The sequence below is a fragment of the Alosa pseudoharengus genome, unplaced genomic scaffold, assembly GCF_046254945.1.
Source record: "Alosa pseudoharengus isolate Yale_2024_CS ecotype anadromous, Long Island Sound unplaced genomic scaffold, YU_APseudo_1.1 YU_APseudo_1.1_scf_4, whole genome shotgun sequence".
In the NCBI taxonomy this organism is placed as follows: Eukaryota; Metazoa; Chordata; class Actinopteri; order Clupeiformes; family Clupeidae; genus Alosa; species Alosa pseudoharengus.
Window position 1 is genome coordinate 1,030,343 of NW_027468774.1, and position 21,682 is coordinate 1,052,024.

General features: G+C 38.0%; 1 protein-coding gene across 1 annotated transcript in view; it reads right to left on the reverse strand.

The window, feature by feature from the left end:
• Nucleotides 1-21,268: 21,268 nt before the first annotated feature.
• LOC143102086 (somatostatin receptor type 5) overlaps nt 21,269-21,682 on the reverse strand; it is a 1,128-nt gene continuing 714 nt past the window's right edge. Inside the window, exons 1-2 of the mRNA XM_076265469.1 lie at nt 21,417-21,682; nt 21,269-21,272 (exon numbers count right to left, since the gene is read on the reverse strand). The exon at nt 21,417-21,682 is cut by the window's right edge and continues 714 nt beyond it. Coding sequence (XP_076121584.1) covers nt 21,269-21,272; nt 21,417-21,682 — 270 coding nt within the window. The remainder of the gene's footprint in view (nt 21,273-21,416) is intronic.

A 21,682-nucleotide genomic window follows, 5' to 3' on the forward strand; every position in this document is an offset into this window, starting at 1 on the left:
AAAGGAGGATGGTGCTAGGCTAGTCACACTTCACATTCATTAGGCATGCTAATGACATTGTAGCTGTTTTTTTCTTTAATCGTGGAGACATCTTTTAAAATGAGTCTACAGGACAAATTACATGCATTTTATGAAGTAGAACATTTTTTTCCACCATTGATATTAGAGGGGGAATTAAACCTGGTGTTCTACTAAGTTAGTGCTATGAAGCTTAGGCTACATGATTGATATTATGCCTTGGTTTAGGTTTAGATTTTTTTAAATTATTTGTGTTTGACAGAGCATTCAAGTTCCTTTCATGGTAGTGTTTGTAATTTACCTAGTTTTAATCTGTAGCCTAACTATGTTTTTACAGGTGTTCCTGGACAGTTTTGAAACCGAGATGTCTGAACGCCTCAAATAATCAGCAGTAAAGGTAAATATTCTTCATCCAGAACCTTGTCCCATTACTCTTAAAGCATAACTCAAGCCAAAATGCAACCTAGGGTCTTTTTGTGAATGTACCTGAGTCAAACTTTCGTTTGAAAGCATAATTAAGTCAGAAGCGCCACCATTAAGCTTGACTGTATTGTCGTTTCTGGGTCAAATGCCATTTTGAATGGGAGTCGTAGGGGCAGAACTATTTTGATACATGATGATTTTGATTCATGCATCAAAATAATAGGCTAGTGCCCCTACGACTCCCATTTAAAATGCCATTTGACCCGAAAACGATAATACGGTTGTATTGAAAACAAAGGAATCTAAATGCCGAAAACAGGGTGGTTGCACTCATATCGGTGCCAAGGTGCACAACGCTTTAAGGAAAGACTACCTGGCCAGGTCTACCCATACCAGGATGGCAAACAGATGGTGTCAATACCAATTTGACCCATAAAAAGTAAATGGGAAATAGGTACAGATAATCTGTATTAATCTCATCATTGCCAATGGATTTCTGTGTAAAATATTGTTTATCTTGTAAATATCTTCTTTCTGTTCACAGACAACAGAGACAAATTCTCTAATACCAAGGTCAGGGCATTTGACTGCTGTCCAGCCCCGGGTTGCCACCGAAAACTTTATGCATCTTGGACTGGAAGATGGTGTGCTAGTAAGGAAGCTAGCTACCACATCTTTTGCCACCACATCTCAGTGTTGGGAGGGAAGTTCACTCACTGCACAACTCTACCAGCTGTACCTTTCCTCCTCAGCCATGATCCATAACCACCATGGTTTTCTTTCTGGGCCAGAAGACTTTGCAAACAAAAAAGCAATAAATGATCATGCATTTAAGTTGTTGGCTTGTAGCCTGGGTGTCCGGTAAACAATTTCAAGCTTAGAGGGCAAATTCTCTCACCTAGGAGGGTAAACAACTTTTGTTTTTCATGAAATCTGCATTTTGAATTGATGGTCTACCAATGAGGCTGTAGAGTATCGCGACACAATAGTGGCAAAAAGCACTTGCGCGATGAAACATGCATTTGGGTGTATTATATTATATATTATTTCACACACGTAGATATTAAATGTGTGCGCACAAATTCTCTCTGCGCGTACGCACTCAGAGGAAACTGCTCCCCAAGCATGGAAGAAAATGCTGCGAGCGAGGAGGAATCTGACCAGCACTCCAAACAGCCACTCGAAAAATCTATGCATGTGAAATAATATAATACGCCTAAATGCATGTTTTATCGCGTTACCACATCCAACTTGAAAAGATATGCTCAAGAGATCCATAACTTTCAGAAAAATGTTTTACTTTTGTTATGGATGAATATTATGTTTTGTTTTCATTCATGTCAATAAAATGTTTTTCTCATAATCAAAGTGTAATTTGTCATGTAACAGAATAGGTAGGAGAGTTCTAATAGTACAATTTTAAATCACACTAATATTATACTTAAATTGTATGCCTTTATAATGCTTAAAGTATCTTAAGACTATACTTTTATTAACATAACTGCAAACTTTCAAGGCACTTATTGTAGTCAGGAAGTACATTTGAAGTTAAAGGAGAAGTTCGGTGTGAAATTGACCTTAGCTGTACTGAAAGATGTTGCCGAGTACTTACATGTGTCCAATAGGCACCTTCGCTCACCCCCTAGCATTCCGAATTACGCCGTTTTTAGCCAAGTAGCTGTGGGGGGCATAGCGTAGCCTATGCAGCTAAATCACTATTTTTACACAATTAAAAGGGTTCCAAAACCCTCAGAAGTCTACCAATGCAGTGTGGAGTTACTTGGAACCTTTTTAATGGTGTAAAAATAGCGATTTAGTTGCATAGGCTACGCTATGCCCCCACAGCTACTCGGCTAAAAACGGCGTAATTTGGAATGCTAGGGGGTGAGCGAAGGTGCCTATTGGACACGTGAGTACTCGGCAACATCTTTCAGTACAGCTAAGGTCAATTTCACACCGAACTTCTCCTTTAATTTAAAATATTACAGAAGCATGCCAAATGTTATTGGTGCTTCACTCCCCTCCCTGATGGACATTTACACCTCCCACCTCACCCGCAAGGCGACCACAATTGTGAGTGATGCAAGTCACCCCGCTCACAACTTGTTTGATCTACTGCCCTCTGGGAAGAGGTACAGAAGCCTGCGCTCCCGCACCCCCAGACTCACCAACAGCTTCATACACCAGGCTGTTAGGATGCTGAACTCTCTCCCCCCTCCACCCTCAGCTACATAACATCCTGGACTTTGGACCCACAATGGCTGCCTTGCACTACTCCACTTGCACTACTCCACTTGTACACTTGCACACTTTGCAACTTGTTGTTGTCCTGTTGTCCTGAAAACACTTCTGAACACACTTCTGCTGCTCTTACAGTGGGCATCGCTTTCAAATGGCCACTTCAGTCGCGCATTACGAGGCGTGAAGCTGCGTGAAGCTTTAGTACCACTTTCAGCCACTGTGCACGGTGGTAACGGAAATCGAAATTTGCTGTCTACATTATTGTCAGTGTTGGGTTAACGCAACTACGCAAATCAACAGTGGTGTGATAATTGAGCCAGTAGATAAATAACTGTTCAGAATTAATCTGTAGCCTTGGGTAGGCTTCTGCAACGTTTTTAACAGGCTACGCTATAGAGGCTTAGACAACTATGACCCACGTTTTGGTTTCGTAAATTAATTTGCCCTACTTCTTGACTGCAATGTAGTCAATTGACTGCTTGACATGTCATTTTTATTTTTCTGTACAATAAACAAATACATCTGCTTTATGCCGCAGAATTACATTCATATTTGGAACTTACATAGTCCAATGCATCGTTACACTACGTTAGTGTTTCCCAAAACCATGGTAGCAACGAACTTTCGCAACCACTATCGTAAAGTTGTGTAGTTACAACTACACCTCTCGACCTGTGGTAGAATGCTAGTAGAAGCATAGTTCAAGGGATCTTCATGTCAAAGACGTCACTGACGCCAGTTATTTGTTTGCAAATTAATAATTATAAATATATTTAGGTTTCTAATTGATATTTACACTTCTAACCACCATACATCCATATTTTAAAATGGCCAAGGCAGAAAATACATAAATTAAAAGTCAATTTGCAGCCATGTGCACGTAAGTAAAAGTCACACACCTGCAGATAATAATAAGGTGGTGCGCACTTTTTGACGAGTCAGCTGAGAATATGTAGCCTTTGATTTTCATGGAGGGGGGGGGGTGGTCCTTGTTAGTTTACGCAAACCAATCCAAGAAGGCTGATTCTGATTTTGATAATATGATCTGCACAAAAGATAAACTTAGGTAAACAACAATGTCAATATTGTTGTCAAAATCTTAACCCTGATTTGAACTCTTGGACAGGGGACTGGTAACTGCTGTGCAACGGCGGCTGTCATCTGCCGGCCTTAACGCAATGCGCCACAGAAGTATGTGCAGGTGCCTGTTCACGTGCTACTAAACGTCATTAACCACCTTAGTCCAGACTACTGAAGTTTGGAAACTATCATGGTCCAAACTTACAGTACTATGTAAGTACGACAGTTTTGGGAAACAGTCGTAACTTACATGTTGGTTAGTTGAACGATGCATCCTGTTAGTAAAAAGCTAACCTCCGTAGTTGTACGGGAAACGCACCCCAGATCAGCTTGTAGGCCATTAGCAATCTGTTTATTTTATTTAATGAAGCCTACACAGTAGATCACATGCCACATTCTCACTTTCAATAGACAGATGCAATAGCCATTGGTCAAGTATTGAGTATAAAGCAATTAAGATAGTACCCTATACAAAAAGTACTTCATACTATCATAAAAATTCGTTAAAACGAATAGCATTTTGCAACTTGACAAAACACTGGATTAAATATCGTAGGCACAGGAGAAAACTTGTACATCCATTGGCCCGTGGGGAGATCACATGCCAGTTGCCTCTCCCTTCAGTGCTATTACTCGTTCGGCTGTGAGCTTGTTTCGCCAAAAAAAAACTATTGCAGATATCAATGCGTCTTTGTTCATGGGTTTGGCCTCACAGCAGAGGCTTAGACAACTATGACCCACATTTTGGTTTCGTAATTTGCCCTACTTATTGACTGCAATGTAGTCAATTGACTGCTTGACAGGTTATTTTTATTTTTCTGTACAATAAACAAATACATCTGCCTTATGCCGCAGAATTACGCACTTGGCTATAGAACGGGCACATTTTGGAGAGAATAGAGAATGTACGCACGCAAGAATCTGTAGGCTATTTGTGGCTGGTTACCAGCAAACAATGTTTAATGCATTAACTCAAGACGTCAAACATTTTCTAAACAATACAAACAGAAAGGATGCAGCAGGCAGCAAATGTAGAAGAGTCATTTCCAGTGGAAGAACAAAATGCTGAATGAAGCCCAAAGATATGAAGGCATATCTGGCAAGTTGTTATTTTTTGAAGATGTAAATGGTTGGGCTATAAGCCTAGTTTGCAAGAAGGAGACATAAAGCGTGAGCATGCCACACTATCCACAGCTGTGGTAGCGGGGGATAGGAGGATTACTGTTAGCGCAGGATTTATATAAAATTATTCAACAGAATGCCTGCCTCGAATGCAGGCTTGCCCAAAAAAAGGCCTGTGGTATTGCCATTTAAGGCACGAGCGCATCTGTGAGGCCAAGCCTCACCAAGTAGCCCGTTTGTTTACAACTAACATTGCATTTAATCAGGGTGCGATTTGTAGGGGGGGATGGTGAGGATTTCCCCCCCTCTGGTTTTCCTATCCCTACCTCTGCTAAATTATTTTTATCGTCGGGGGGGACAACATTTATCCCCCTCTGCCCCTCATATTGATTAATGCTACTTCATATAAGTAAAGCGCTGCAACGTGAGAACAGTCTAGTATGCTAGCCTACATAATAATCTGACATCAGAAACGCACCGTCACCGTCAGCACTCATGCTGCTGACACAGTGTGATAACTTAATTTGGCCTTGATCGTGCAGGACATTTCAGAATGTCGAGTGTGTAATCCATCATAAATGGCTAGTTTCAATGGAAAAGTTAGCTGGACAAATGAAAGAAAACGAGAAGGATTCAGTGAAGCATAATAATGTTTTAGAACCTTCAAAATTAGAAAACTGATGCAACTGAGATGGAGGACAACTGCACGTAGAGTAGAACGTAGGCCTATTGTCCGAAGGAACTAAATGAGGAGATATTTGCTGAATGTCACAAAAAGTGTTACAGAAATTGCTTGGCATCGCTTATTCAATGGCTCTCTACCGAAACACCTGTAGTTTTCGGAGGACGAACGAGAAAGCACTCGTTTGATAAATCAGCCAGTAGTAGACAAATAACTTTTAGAAATAATCTGTACTGCAAAAACGAATGTTGGTGGGTATTTAAACTATCTAGCGGGTGTTTTAACAGCTGCAAGAAATAGAAGCTTCATGGTCTTTATGTTCTGGTTCGTAAATTATTTTCATAAAACTTCAAGTTGCCCTATAACTTTACTCTCCAAACTCTTCACTGCACTGTAGCCAATTAACTGACAGTATGATAGGCTATTTATTTTCTGTAGGCTACAATAAACACATTTATTTTTTCAACTTTTGCAATATTACGCACTTGGCTACTGAACCCCCACTAACCCCCCCCCCCCCTCCATGCCACAGCCGAACTGTGGCCACACTTATACATTTTCTTTAAATAGTTAAATATATAGATATATAGACTTTACTTTACTTTATTTCTGCATTGTTGCACTGTTGACTTACTCATTTGCACTATCACCATGACCACTATCACCATTGCACTACCACCATGACACTCATTCACACAGAGCACCTTAGAGCACCTTACCATACCTTACTATGCACATCACAGGCTCAGTCCCTGCCTCAGTCATTGCAAGCGCCTCTGATTGATTAATCACCACTATGTGGATACTGTTTTTAGAATTGATTTAGATTAAGTGTTAGTTATATGTATTTTTGTAATTTGTATTTTAGTATATTTTTATATATTGTATTAAGTGTTAGTTAGTATAATTTGTATTTTAGTATATTTAGCATATTCTTTATCTTCTACTGTCCTTATTGCTTAGTTGTGTTTTGATATTATATACTTTAATTACTCTTTCTGCTGTTAAAGAATGTGTTTGTGTTGTATGTATGCTGCTGAGACCTTGAATTTCCCCTGGGGATCAATAAAGTATCTATCTATCTATCTATCTATCTGAACGCAAATCAGCAGGAGAGAGAATGCACGTAGCCTACGCAGCGTGTAGTGCAATGTGTAGGCTATTTGGTTACCAACTAACACTGTTAGCCAATTCACTAACTTAAGACTTCAGTGCCATCATATAGAACGTTTTTTTACACAACAAATACAGAAAGGATGGAGGCAGCAAAAGTAGAGGAGTCATTTCAGATGGGGCAAGAACAAGGTGAATTTGTATGCTTGTCAAAACGTAGTCCTACCCTGCATTAGAGGAGCTGATCATCATAGCAAGCACACTCGCTGTTTAAAGTCATACACCACGGTAAAGTAAAACTAAAATGTTACAAAGGTGGCAAAAATAATATAGGGTATTATTAGCCATGACATTACTAGGCTATGAATCGTTCGTTTTTTGGGGGGGATGGGGGGGGGGGGTTTACATACTTATTCAAAATCATCCCCCCCCCCCCCCCCCCCCCTCTGGTTTTTACACAAATCGCACCCTGCATTTAATTAAACTGCTTATAGGCTATGCCGAAATAGTTTCAACATTTTGAATATCAGTGTCGGGTGAATTAGGAAATGCCTTATGGCTGAAAGCTGCTTGGGATCCCCCCTGTCAAGCAATAACCATACAAAAAGTTAAAAACAGATGATATGATGCGCGTCACTGACATAATGCGCAAATAATATAGCCTAGATATTCCAATATATTCGAATACATGTGTTTATATTAGAGGGGATATTCGAACTTCATTTTTGAGCAATTTTGACAGCCCTAGTCCACTGTAGGCTACGCCAATCGTCTATTAACACCTTCCACCTAACCCCGGTGAGTGGGGGTCGCTATATTGCGTGTGAAATAGCACCATTGAGTAGCCTATGCGAAATAGCCTTAAAATCGTTCCGGTGTTGTGTGCTTTCTGGTTTCTTCTACATTACAGCCACTCGGACAAAAGACAGACATCTCAAGTCTCCCGGAAGTTCCGGGAGTCTCCCGCATATTGATAACGGCTCCCTGACGCCCGCAAATTAAAATCTCCCGGAATCTAGAGCAAGCGATCAAGAGCGCGCACGCGAGAGGGAGACCTAAAATCGCGTGTGCATCTGAGTGTAGCGCGCACACGACAGGGGAGAGAGAGAGGGGTGGTGCGTGTGTGTCTGAGCGCATCCAAGACAGAGAGCATCCTGATTGGCCTGTTTCGCTAAATCGACCAATCAGTTTTCAGTGTAGGCGAGCTTTTTATCTCTTTTCTCCTGAACTAAATTAGTTCAGTGTACCTAGGAACACGAGATTCACGGCAGTGCCCCAAAAAAAAGAAAATGTAAGACCCATTTCAAAGTGTACCCTTGTTTATAAGAGTAAAAAATAATGATAGGCCTAGTCTTGCACACTGCACTGTTTGTAACAGTGACTTTAGCATTGCCCATGGCGGGTTAAATGATTGAAAAAACATGTTGAGGTGAGTTTAACTAGTGTCAGTTCATGTGCATATTATTCAGGCCTACACTAGATGGCTAGTTGCCAAGGCTACATGAAAAGACCAAACTGCAAGATCTACATATTTTATGTTCACAATTACTATTTATATAGGCCTTCCTTATTTGGTGTACTGACTAGACATTATTGAACAAATATATTAATCCGTATTTCAGTATCTAAGTAGGCTAAACCTTTTTTTTTTAGTATTTAGTATTTTATTTTATTTTATTTGGGGGGGGGGGGGGGGGGGGGGCTTCGTGATCCCTCCCTGAAATGACTTTTTGCAGGTTGGGATGTCTGAAAAGACATGTAAAAAATATATGTTTTGAAAACTAGCATTAAACTGGATTCGATCCCGCAAAAGCAACACACGCGTGACTCTCTCCATCCTGATTCCCTACTCTTTGAACCAACTAATATGTTACGCGAATCAATTAACTATTGTAGGCTACCATCAATTGATAACGTAGGCAACACCCAGGTAACATGTTGTCCAGGCTATCTGAAACAAGGGGTTGCCTCTCATCTACAACAACTGGTTACCTTGGGCTGCTACAGTCGTTAGTGCACTGTACACAGTAGGCCTATGCTACTCTTTGTGGTTGATCAACTAAAAATAAAAGATGTATTTAGTGATGACGTTATTGTAGGCCTAGTAGACCTAAATTCTGAGAAATTAAATGGTACGAGAAACAATCTACATAGCGCACCAGACCGCGATGTCTTCAAGGGTTGAATGAAGGGAGTTTGCAAAAATGAGTGTATTTTTCAAGTCAATAAACATTCTTAATTTTCGAATGTCTTTGTCAGGGAACATCTGACTTTTAAAAACCATAGGCCTGGTAGTCGCTCAGACAAGGAGTTATAAGATAAAGGCACCGTGGTAAAGTTGGTTTTATATTGGACGTTGGATATTCGACACATTCGAAAAATCTATTTAGCACTGACTACGAGGGTCAAATTTGTGTCAAACCAACTTTAATGTGTTTAAACAAGGCCTGCCTATATTACACAAAGCTTCTTTTGTCCAAAAACCCATGTTTTGATTTTATTAATGTTTTAGGCTGATAAAAGATTTCAATCTATTATGCGGCTTCACCTTTTGACTTACCCATACTAAAACACATCTCCTGAACTCGGCTTACTGCCCTTTCTAGTACACAAAGCTTCTTTTTCCCTAAAACCTACTCTTTGATTTTATACAATTTTTAATGTTAAATGTTTCAAATCTATTTTGCGGCTTGACCTTTTGACCTAACCATGTCAAAACACATCTGTTGCACTCAGCTAACTGCCCTTCATAGTGCACAACGCTTCTTTTTTTCCCAGAAACTCACTCTTTAATTTTATATAAATTTTTTACTATTCAAAAATGCTATAAATCTATTATGCGGCTTGACCTTTTGACCTACCCATGTCAAAACACATCTGTTGCAATCAGCTAACTGGCCTTCATAGTACACAAAGCTTATTTTTTCCAAAAACTCACTCTTTGATTTTATAATATTTTTTTACTTTATAAAAATGCTATAAATCTATTATGCGAATCGACCTTTTGACCTACCCATGTCAAAACACATCTGCTGCACTCAGCTAACTGCCCTACATAATACACAAAGCTTATTTTGTCCAAAAACTTACTCTTTGATTTTATATAATTTTTTTACTATTCAAAAATGCTATAAATCTATTATGCGGCTTGACCTTTTGACCTACCCATGTCAAAACACATTTGTTGCACTCGGCTAACTGCCCTACATAGTACACAAAGCTTCTTTTTTCCAAAAACTCACTCTTTGATTTTATATAAATTTTTTACTATTCAAAAATGCAAAAAAACAAGCTACCTCTTTGTAGGTAGACATACATCATTTATATTTATTAAGTTAACTATATTTTGTTTTCCATCCAAAGTTCCATTTGGCTGTGTAAATCAACTGGATTTTTTTATATTTTCAATAAATGTATAATATAGATTTATAGCATTTTTTGATAATAAAACATCGGTAACACTTTATAATAACTACACACAATTCATCATTTATTAAGCCTTTGTTACTTATTAGTTAATGGTTTGTTCATCATTATTAATTTCTAATTTATCATCAGTAAAGCATTTGTTCACACAGTTATAAATAGTTTGTTCATAGTAAATAAGCCTATATCTAAAATATGTTTATACATTATTGTTAATACTTAATAAATGATGCAATAATATGTTTTTGATTAAGTAATATTTCCATTATTTAACAGTTGTAACATACACATGCACTAATGATTAGTTAGGGTGAGGATACATATTTTATAAACCACTTCCTAATACTATAATTCATAATTAACTCAGGAGTTACAAGTGGTTAGTTAATGATATTTTGTGAGCTCATCTAAAGTGAGGACTTTTTATGCCTTGCAACACAGTTACAAATGAGTTATAAAGTTTACACATGCATTTATCAATTTAGCCGACACTTTCACCCAAAGCGACACATGTCAATGAAATTAAAGGGCAAGGCCACATTGGTGGACGCCGGGGTTTGAACCCCGAACTTTATGGATTACTGCATGTTAACCCAGCTCCCTATCCACTACACTACCTCTGCCCAGTGGTATTACAACAGTCAATTCAAAAATACAATATAGATATGCGTGTTTTCTATGAACAAACCATTTTTAACTGTGTGTAAATATGATTTACAGATGAGAATTAATGTAGGAATAATGCTTTACAAACGAAGAATACAGCATTTAATAATACTTTACAGATGTTTAATAACAGTGTGTAGTAGAAGAAAACAGAAACTCTTGCATAGTTGTAGGGGTTTCTGTCTGGGCCAAGGTAGTGTAGTGGATAAGGAGCAGGATTAGCATGCAGTAGCCTGAAAAGTTGGGGGTTCGATTCCCAGCTTTCATTGTTATGTCAATGGCCTTCAATTTAATTGACATGTTTACGTCGCTTGTCTGCTAAATGAATGAATGTGAATGTAATCTTTACAACTCATTTGAAAATGTGTTGCAAGGCATAGAAAGTCCTCACTTTAGATAAGCTCACAAAATATCATTAACTAACCACTTGTAACTCCTGAGTTAATCATGAATTATAGTATTAGGAAGTGGTTTATAAAATATGTATCCTCACCCTAATTAATCATTAGTGCATGTGTATGTAACAACTGTTAAATAATGGAAATATTACTTCATCAACAAAATATTATTGCAAAATGTATTAAGTATTAACAATAATTCATAAACATATTTTAGATATAGGCTTATTTACTATGAACAAACTATTTATAATTGTGTGTACAAATACTTTGTTTATGAGAATCAACATAGGAACAATGCTTTACAAATGATGAACAAAGCATTTTGTAATAGTTTGCAACTGGTTTATAATAAGAAAATGATTTCATTATAAGTGGTTGTTTCATTACTTATTAAGTATCATGTACTTACAAACATATTTTTGGATAGGCTTATTTACTATAAACAAACCATTTATAATTGTGTGAACAAATGCTTTACTGATAATAAATTATGTATGAACAAGAAACTACTAACGATGAACAAACCATTAACAAATAAGTAACAAAGGCTTAATAAATGATGAATTGTGTGTAGTTATTATAAAGTGTTACCAAAACATCTATAAAATCATAGAGTGGGCTTTGGAAAAAATAAGCTTTGTGTACTATGTAGGGCAGTTAGCTGAGTGCAGCAGATGTGTTTTGACATGGGTAGGTCAAAAAGTGAAGGCGCATAATAGATTTATAGCATTTTTGAATAGTAAAATATTAATATAAAATCAAAGAGAGAGTTTTTGGAAAAAATACATTTTGTGTACTATGTAGGGCAGTTAGCTGAGTGTAGCAGATGTGTTTTGACATGGGTAGGTCAAAAGGTGAAGGCGCATAATAGATTTATAGCATTTTTTAATATTAAAAAAATAAAATCAAAGAAAGTTTTTGAAAAAAATAGGCTTTGTGTACTATGTAGGGCAGTTACCTGAGTGCAATAGATATGTTTTGACATGGGTAGGTCAAAAGGTCAATTCGCATAATAGATTTATAGCATTTTTGAATAGTAAAAAATGTATATAAAATCAAAGAGTGAGTTTTTGAAAAAAAGAAGCTTTGTGTACTATGAAGGCCAGTTAGCTGAATGCAACAGATGTGTTTTGACATGGGTAAGTCGAAAGGGGAAGCCGCATAATAGATTTATAGCATTTTTGAATAGTAAAATATTAATATAAAATCAAAAAGTGCGTTTTTGAAAAAAATAAGCTTTGTGTACTATGTAGGGCAATTAGCCGAGTGCAGCAGATGTGTTTTGACATGGGTAGGTCAAAAGGTGAAGGCACATAATAGATTTATAGCATTTTTGAATAGTAACAAATTTATATAAAATCAAAGAGTAAGTTTTTGAAAAAAAGAAGCTTTGTGTACTATGTAGGGCAGTTAACTGAGTGCAGCAGATGTGTTTTGACATGGGTTGGTCAAAAGCTCAATTCGCATAATAGATTTATAGCATTTTTGAATAGTAAAAAATTAATATAAAATCAAAGAGTGAGTTTTTGAAAAAAAGAAGAAGCTTTGTGTACTATGAAGGCCAGTTAGCTGAGTGCAACAGATGTGTTTTGACATGGGTAGGTCAAAAGGTGAAGGCACATAATAGATTTATAGCATTTTTATAAAGTAAAAAAATTATATAAAATCAAAGAGTGAGTTTTTGGAAAAAAGAAGCTTTGTGTATTATGTAGGGCAGTTAGCTGAGTGCGGCAGATGTGTTTTGACATGGGTAGGTCAAAAGGTCAGGTCGCATAATAGATTTATAGCATTTTTGAATAGTAAAATATTAATATAAAATCAAAGAGTGCGTTTTTGAAAAAAATAAGCTTTGTGTACTATGTAGGGCAATTAGCCGAGTGCAGCAGATGTGTTTTGACATGGGTAGGTCAAAAGGTGAAGGCACATAATAGATTTATAGCATTTTTGAATAGTAACAAATTTATATAAAATCAAAGAGTAAGTTTTTGAAAAAAAGAAGCTTTGTGTACTATGTAGGGCAGTTAACTGAGTGCAGCAGATGTGTTTTGACATGGGTTGGTCAAAAGCTCAATTCGCATAATAGATTTATAGCATTTTTGAATAGTAAAAAATTAATATAAAATCAAAGAGTGAGTTTTTGAAAAAAAGAAGCTTTGTGTACTATGAAGGCCAGTTAGCTGAGTGCAACAGATGTGTTTCGACATGGGTAGGTCAAAAGGTGAAGGCACATAATAGATTTATAGCATTTTTATAAAGTAAAAAAATTATATAAAATCAAAGAGTGAGTTTTTGGAAAAAAGAAGCTTTGTGTATTATGTAGGGCAGTTAGCTGAGTGCGGCAGATGTGTTTTGACATGGGTAGGTCAAAAGGTCAGGTCGCATAATAGATTTATAGCATTTTTGAATAGTAAAAAACTTAATATAAAATCAAAGAGTGCGTTTTTGAAAAAAAGAAGCTTTGTGTACTATGTAGGGCAGTTAGCCGAGTGCAGCAGATGTGTTTTGACATGGGTAGGTCAAAAGGTGAAGGCACATAATAGATTTATAGCATTTTTGAATAGTAACAAATTTATATAAAATCAAAGAGTAAGTTTTTGAAAAAAAGAAGCTTTGTGTACTATGTAGGGCAGTTAACTGAGTGCAGCAGATGTGTTTTGACATGGGTAGGTCAAAAGGTGAAGGCGCATAATAGATTTATAGCATTTTTTAATAGTAAAAAAATAATATAAAATCAAAGAAAGAGTTTTTGAAAAAAATAGGCTTTTGTACTATGTAGGGCAGTTACCTGAGTGCAATAGATATGTTTTGACATGGGTAGGTCAAAAGGTCAATTCGCATAATAGATTTATAGCATTTTTGAATAGTAAAAAATTAATATAAAATCAAAGAGTGAGTTTTTGAAACTTTGTGTACTATGAAGGCCAGTTAGCTGAGTGCGGCAGATGTGTTTTGACATGGGTAGGTCAAAAGGTCAGGTCGCGTAATAGATTTATAGCATTTTTGAATAGTAAAAAATTTATATAAAATCAAAGAGTGCGTTTTTGAAAAAAATAAGTTTTGTGTACTATGTAGGGCAGTTAGCCGAGTGCAGCAGATGTGTTTTAATATGGGTAAGTCGAAAGGGGAAGGCACATAATAGATTTATAGCATTTTTATAAAGTAAAAAAATTATATAAAATCAAAGAGTGAGTTTTTGGAAAAAAGAAGCTTTGTGTATTATGTAGGGCAGTTAGCTGAGTGCGGCAGATGTGTTTTGACATGGGTAGGTCAAAAGGTCAGGTCGCATAATAGATTTATAGCATTTTTGAAAAGTAAAAAACTTAATATAAAATCAAAGAGTGCGTTTTTGAAAAAAAGAAGCTATGTGTACTATGTAGGGCAGTTAGCCGAGTGCAGCAGATGTGTTTTGACATGGGTAGGTCAAAAGGTGAAGGCACATAATAGATTTATAGCATTTTTGAATAGTAACAAATTTATATAAAATCAAAGAGTAAGTTTTTGAAAAAAAGAAGCTTTGTGTACTATGTAGGGCAGTTAACTGAGTGCAGCAGATGTGTTTTGACATGGGTAGGTCAAAAGGTGAAGGCGCATAATAGATTTATAGCATTTTTTAATAGTAAAAAAATAATATAAAATCAAAGAAAGAGTTTTTGAAAAAAATAGGCTTTGTGTACTATATAGGGCAGTTACCTGAGTGCAATAGATATGTTTTGACATGGGTAGGTCAAAAGGTCAATTCGCATAATAGATTTATAGCATTTTTGAATAGTAAAAAATTAATATAAAATCAAAGAGTGAGTTTTTGAAACTTTGTGTACTATGAAGGCCAGTTAGCTGAGTGCGGCAGATGTGTTTTGACATGGGTAGGTCAAAAGGTCAGGTCGCGTAATAGATTTATAGCATTTTTGAATAGTAAAAAATTAATATAAAATCAAATAGTGCGTTTTTGAAAAAAAGAAGTTTTGTGTACTATGTAGGGCAGTTAGCCGAGTGCAGCAGATGTGTTTTGATATGGGTAAGTCGAAAGGGGAAGGCACATAATAGATTTATAGCATTTTTGAAAAGTAAAAAATGTATATAAAATCAAAGAGTGCGTTTTTGAAAAAAAGAAGCTTTGTGTACTATGTAGGCAAGTTAGCTGAGTGCAACAGATGTGTTTTGACATGGGTAAGTCGAAAGGTCAAGCTGCATAATAGATTTATAGCATTTTTGAATAGTAAAAAATGTATATAAAATCAAAGAGTGCGTTTTTGAAAAAAAGAAGCTTTGTGTACTATGTAGGGCAGTTAGCTGAGTGCAGCAGATGTGTTTTGACATGGGTAGGTCGAAAGGTAAAGGCACATAATAGATTTATAGCATTTTTGAATAGTAAAAAAATAATATAAAATCAAAGAGTGCTTTTTTGGAAAAAAGAAGCCTTGTGTACTATGTAGGGCAGTTAGCCGAGTGCAACAGATGTGTTTTGACATGGTTAGGTCAAAAGGTCAAGCCACATAATAGATTTAAAGCATTTAAAGCATTTTTTTTACATTAGAAAATATTTATAAAATCAAAGAATGTATTTTTGGGAAAAAGAAGCTTTGTGTACTATATAGAGCAGTAATCCGAGTTCAGGAGATGTGTTTTAGTATGGGTAAGTCAAAAGGTGAAGCCGCATAATAGATTGAAATCTTTTATCAGCCTAAAAAATTCATAAAATCAAAACATGGGTTTTTGGACAAAAGAAGCTTTGTGTAATATAGGCAGGCCTTATTTAAACACATTAAAGTTGGTTTGACACAAATTTGACCCTCGTAGTCAGTGCTAAATAGATTTTTCAAATGTGTCGAATATCCAACGTCCAATATAAAACCAACTTTACCACGGTGATAAAGGCAATACCATTTGTGTCGCCTAATGCAGTTCAGTGAATTAGCAAGATACCATCAGAAGGCAACAATCATAAAGCACACTCTCCCCTGCGCATAAAGCTGTCTGCGTGTTGTAGGCTAGATTTGCGTGAGTTCTTTCTATCTGCTTTACTTTTGTGAGTTGCGACCATAGGCTATGTTATAGACGTTCTATGAGGTACCAGTGTTTAGCTGTGTCACAAAACAATAGACTTTGTCAGACTACTTTTAAAATGATATTCAGGGCTATATACATTTTAAACATTCGGGGCTGAAGACCCGACAAAGCCTTGCGTTAATTCTTCAGGTGGGAAGTGTCAGGAATTTTCATACGAGAGACGCTCTCATTGGTGGTTTGTAGGGAATTGACAGCAACATATCCAATCACATTATGAGAGATGCTGAATTTAACATAAACTGCGATGTTTGATTTTAAATGAATGTAAATTTAGCCGGGACTGTAAGCTGGCACACGTGGGTGCTCGATGTTTTCAGTGGGTGCCTGAGAGACGGAGCACCCACGGTATCGGCGCCTATGACAAGCGTATCTCGCGGTTGCATCCATTACAAAAAAACATGCAATGTGAACCTCTGGGATTGGGGAGAGCACTAAATGCTCTTCTGAATAAGCACGAAGTCAAGCCTTTAAATGAAAAACACTCTTTAATAATCAAAGAAATAAACGCTAATGAAGTAAACTTGTGACCATCAAAAATAGTTCGCCTGTTACTCCGTGATAACAGGACGTAGCAGGAAGGCATTTGGCTGAGCAACGGAGGTTAATATGCTCTATATTTTGTCCAAATTATGTCTGTCTATCATCGTTGCACTCGGAGAAAACCAGAATGTTTAATTTGTCCTGCGTTTCTTCTACGGCTGCAAACGGGATTCACTCGCTGTTAACCAAATATTTCTTTATTAGGGCAGGGCAGGCATATTTCTGGCTATTAAATTATTTCTAAACCAGTCTGCTAAAGTCTGTAGTGAAGTCTGTGTAGGGTTTTCCAGCTCCATTTCTTTTTACGAGACACCCTGCTCACTTGAGCCATCTACCGGTTGTTGCAGCATCACTGGAAAAATACAAATTAAAGTTGCGTGATGCCGCGTGATCCCGCGCGCGGACCGTGAGGGAAGCTGGCCAAGTCGAAGCACTGCCCACTGTACATAACTTGCACCACTATGCCACTTGCATACTTAGGTCAAACAGAACTACCTCAGCCATTTATTGGCCTGACTATTGCACTATTATATTGACTGTCTACTGTATGCACAATTGCACAATTTCAACCCAAATTTTGCTGCTCTTATTTCTTCATTGTATGTGCCTTCTTATTTTTACTTTTTATATTGTTTACTTGAATGTTATGTTTGTCTGTGGACCTAATTGGTAAAATATGTCTAGTCTCCACCGTGGGATAGTGGGAAACGTAATTTCGATCTCTTTGTATGTCTTGACATGTGAAGAAATTGACAATAAAGCAGACTTTGACTTTGAACGCAGAGAGGGTTGAAAAATGACTAAAATATTTATTTTCTAATTTCACCACGAACACATTCCTTAACCTCGTATCTATGACTCATTAACATATCTTACTGTAAAATGACCTAGACATATGTTTTTGAAGGCCAAATGTGTAGGCTGCACATTAAAGTTTGGATAAAAAGCCCCAGTCGTGGTGCGGCTGGCTGGGGCACCTGCACTGTACGCCAGCGACCCGGGTTAGATTCCCGCCCCGTGGTCCTTTCCGGATCCCACCCCGACTCTCTCTCCCACTCGCTTCCTGTCATTCTCTACTGTCCTGTAAATTAAAGGCATAAAAGGCCAAAAAAAAAAAAAAAAAAAAAAAAGTTTGGATAAAAATAGTTGACGTTTTTCTTTCTCGTTCAGACACTTGCTGTACAGGAAAGTTTCTTTGGTCTGATAACTTTGTGTTTTAGCTTTTGACCTCTTCAAGAAGTCATCATAAATAGGCTATCCACTCGTAATTATTCTGAATAAATGTTCTATTTTAGCCAAGAGATTTAGCAGAAGAAACAGCCACCAAACAGTTGTTGCTGACCAGATTCCTTGTGGCGATTGTACCCGATTGGTCCGATTCAATTTGTTTTGGAGTTGGCGGTCTATTTAAAAACAAAAACATTATGCGTTGAGCATTAGGCTATTGTTGTCCTTGTCATCTTCAGAAGTTGATTGAACATTATAGGCTAACTCACAAGTTATATTCTACGAATGCCTCACGAGTTTTACCGCCTGCACGAATGGAGCATTTAGAAGCTGCGCTGTGTAGTTTGGATCTTTTCGGATTAAACAATAGATATTCTGAATGAAACGACAGGTAGGCCTACATCTTCATCAGCATCTGACCACGTCCCATCTGATTGCTCGTCTTCTTTGCTGTTGCTGTCGCTGTCAATCTCTGCTGTCCGTTCTCCAAAAGAAATCCGTAGCCAAAGCCATCCGCAGCAAACTTTAAAGCTGATTTTCTCAAAACTTGTTTTTTTTGCTGAGATGAGGATAGCTTTCACATTTTGGCCAATATCTCTGACGAAATGGAATTTAACAAATGACCCCTGATTTAAACCCTAAGGTCCGTGGCTTATGAATATCCAATAAACACATTTTGTCGTGGCACACCCCATTTAATGTCATCATAATGTAATTGTCATTTACCCTGACACACACACATGCACGTTAACAAACACACACAAAACACACCTCTCCAGTCTGCTGTCTATCAGATAGGTTGTTTAATGCATAACATCACTGACAATCCCTCCAGCTGATTCCTGTGTGTGTGTTTGTGTGTTAACGTGTGTACATGTGTGTGTGTGTGTGTGTGTGTGTGTTTGTTAATGTGTGTGTGTGTGTGTTTGTTAACATGTGTGTGTGTTTGTTAATGTGTGTGTGTGTGTGTGTTTGTTAACGTGTGTGTGTGTTTGTTAATGTGTGTGTGTGTGTGTGTTTGGTTTAGGGATACACAATTCTGATTGAGATTCGGCCGAATACCTAACTGAACACCGAATCCCAGTAATTTCTGTGTTGCATGCATAAACATCAAAACTGTGAAACTGGGCAAAGCATGATTACTGCAGCATGTGGGCTGCTCACATTAGAGAGGTTATAACTATATTACAGGATTATTCATGTTTTTTCTGTTCACCTTTTTCATTTACATTATTGGTAGAAATTGATATGAAACAAAAATAAAAAATAAATGTCACAAGGCAGAAAATATTTGTTTTACAACTAATTTTAACCACATTCTGCCTGTGAGCTAAACTAATACACTTATCTTTAATGTCATTAGGCTACATTGTATTGGTGGTGTGTAGATCTAATTGAGTGTCTGTCACTTTAAGACTGTGAGGCTAATTAGTGCCTGTCATTTTAAGAGCTCTATAAGTTTCCGAGGAAAGGCTGAGTCTTACAGTTTTAGGCAACAGATATGTGGATGCAATTCATCATGTTTTCTATGTCATTATTTAAAATAAAGGTTCAAAAACCTAACAACTCAAAGAATATCTATCTTGGATCATAAGAGATAAGTCTCTCGCAATGATAATTTCTATGATTGTGGTGAGTACTAAACAATGGAATCCGAATCCCATTAAAAAGCTGAAGATTCGGCTTCAAACCTTGGATATAATGCTCCCCTAGTCTGTTTGTTTGTTAACGTGTGTGTGTGTGTTAGCGTGTGTGTTTTGTTTGTTAACGTGTGTGTGTGTGTGTTAGCGTGTGTGTTTTGTTTGTTAATGTGTGTGTGTGTGTTAGCGTGTGTGTTTTGTTTGTTAACGTGTGTGTGTGTGTGTTAGCGTGTGTGTTTTGTTTGTTAATGTGTGTGTGTGTGTTAGCGTGTGTGTTTTGTTTGTTAATGTGTGTGTGTGTGTTAGCGTGTGTGTTTTGTTTGTTAATGTGTGTGTGTGTGTGTTAGCGTGTGTGTTTTGTTTGTTAATGTGTGTGTGTGTGTTAGCGTGTGTGTTTTGTTTGTTTGTTAACGTGTGTGTGTGTGTTAGCGTGTGTGTTTTGTTTGTTAATGTGTGTGTGTGTGTGTTAGCGTTTGTGTTTTGTTTGTTAACGTGTGTGTGTGTGTGTTAGCGTGTGTGTTTTGTTTGTTAATGTGTGTGTGTGTGTTAGCGTGTGTGTTTTGTTTGTTTCTCTTGCTGCTATACATCAGAGTGTTCATCAGAGCCAGAGTTCACCAGCAGCTGCAGTGGGAACGACTTCATAGCGTCATAATGATTATCAACACAAGTAAACACCACTTACAGAATAAGTAACTCAGTAAACAGCCTAGATTATTTAGTAGGGTAAACAAGTAAACACCACTTACAGAATAAGTAACTCAGTAAACAGCCTAGATTATTTAGTAGGGTAAACAAGTAAACACCACTTACAAAATAAGTAACTCAGTAAACAGCCTAGATTATTTAGTAGGGTAAAAATGCCTAACATGATTATCCAAACAAGTAAACACCATTTACACAATACTGAACTCAGTAAATAACCTAGCTTATTCAGTGAAGCTAATATTTCATTTTGTGTTGTTCCTCTAACATGTATGAGCTAAACATTTGTGTTGTTCCTCTAACATATATGAGCTAAACATTTGTGTTGTCCATCAGCGTAGCACTAGAGCTGAAGACAAATAGCCTGGAACTATATTGGCTAGCATAGCAATGCCAGTCATTAAAGTAACTGCTAACCGATGAAGCATTACTATCTATGTGTGTGTGTGTATGTGTAATCCACAGCAGAAATTCCAGAGGGCGCTGTTCTGCAGGATCCACCCTGCATCCTGATTGGCTGGAGGTTCCACCCTGCATCCTGATTGGCTGGAGGTTCCACACTGCATCCTGATTGGCTGGAGGTTCCACCCTGCATCCTGATTGGCTGTCACTCACCGCCTGGCATCTCCTCTGTCACTCGAGGGATGATTATGAGTTTCTGTCGTGCTACGACTCCAGCTCAGAGGTGCATAGATACGGAACACAAGCGGTCAGCTCAGAGATGCATAGATACGGAACACAAGCGGTCAGCTCAGAGATGCATAGATACGGAACACAAGCGGTCAGCTCAGAGATGCATAGATACGGAACACAAGCGGTCAGTTCAGAGATGCGTAGATACGGAACACAAGTGGTTATCTCAGGTGAAAATGTCCACACCTGTCGCTGTTGGAGCTTTGTGAAGATGTCCTCACACCACCTCACCTGGGTCAGGTAGGGCAGCGTGGTTCAGGTGTGTAGTGTTACACCACCTCACCTGGGTCAGGTAGGGCGGTGTCATTGAGGTCATAGCGCTCGGTGTGTGTGTGTGTGTGTGTGCGTGTGTGTGTGTGTGATGTGTGTGTGTGCTTGTGGGGGCAGAGCAGGGTGGAGAAGTGCACCCTGAGGGTGGGGCAGAGGCTGGCGTAGAGGGCGGGGTTGGCGCAGCTCCAGGCGTACGACAGCAGCACGGCCGCCTCGAAGGCCCTCACGAACCGCTCGTCCAGCAGCGCTGCGTCCAGACACAGCGACAGGAAGTTGAGCAGGTAGAAGGGCAGCCAGCAGACCCCGAAGACGCCGGCCACGGCCGCCACCATGACCCCCACCTGCCGCTCCGCCCGCTCCATCTCCGTGAC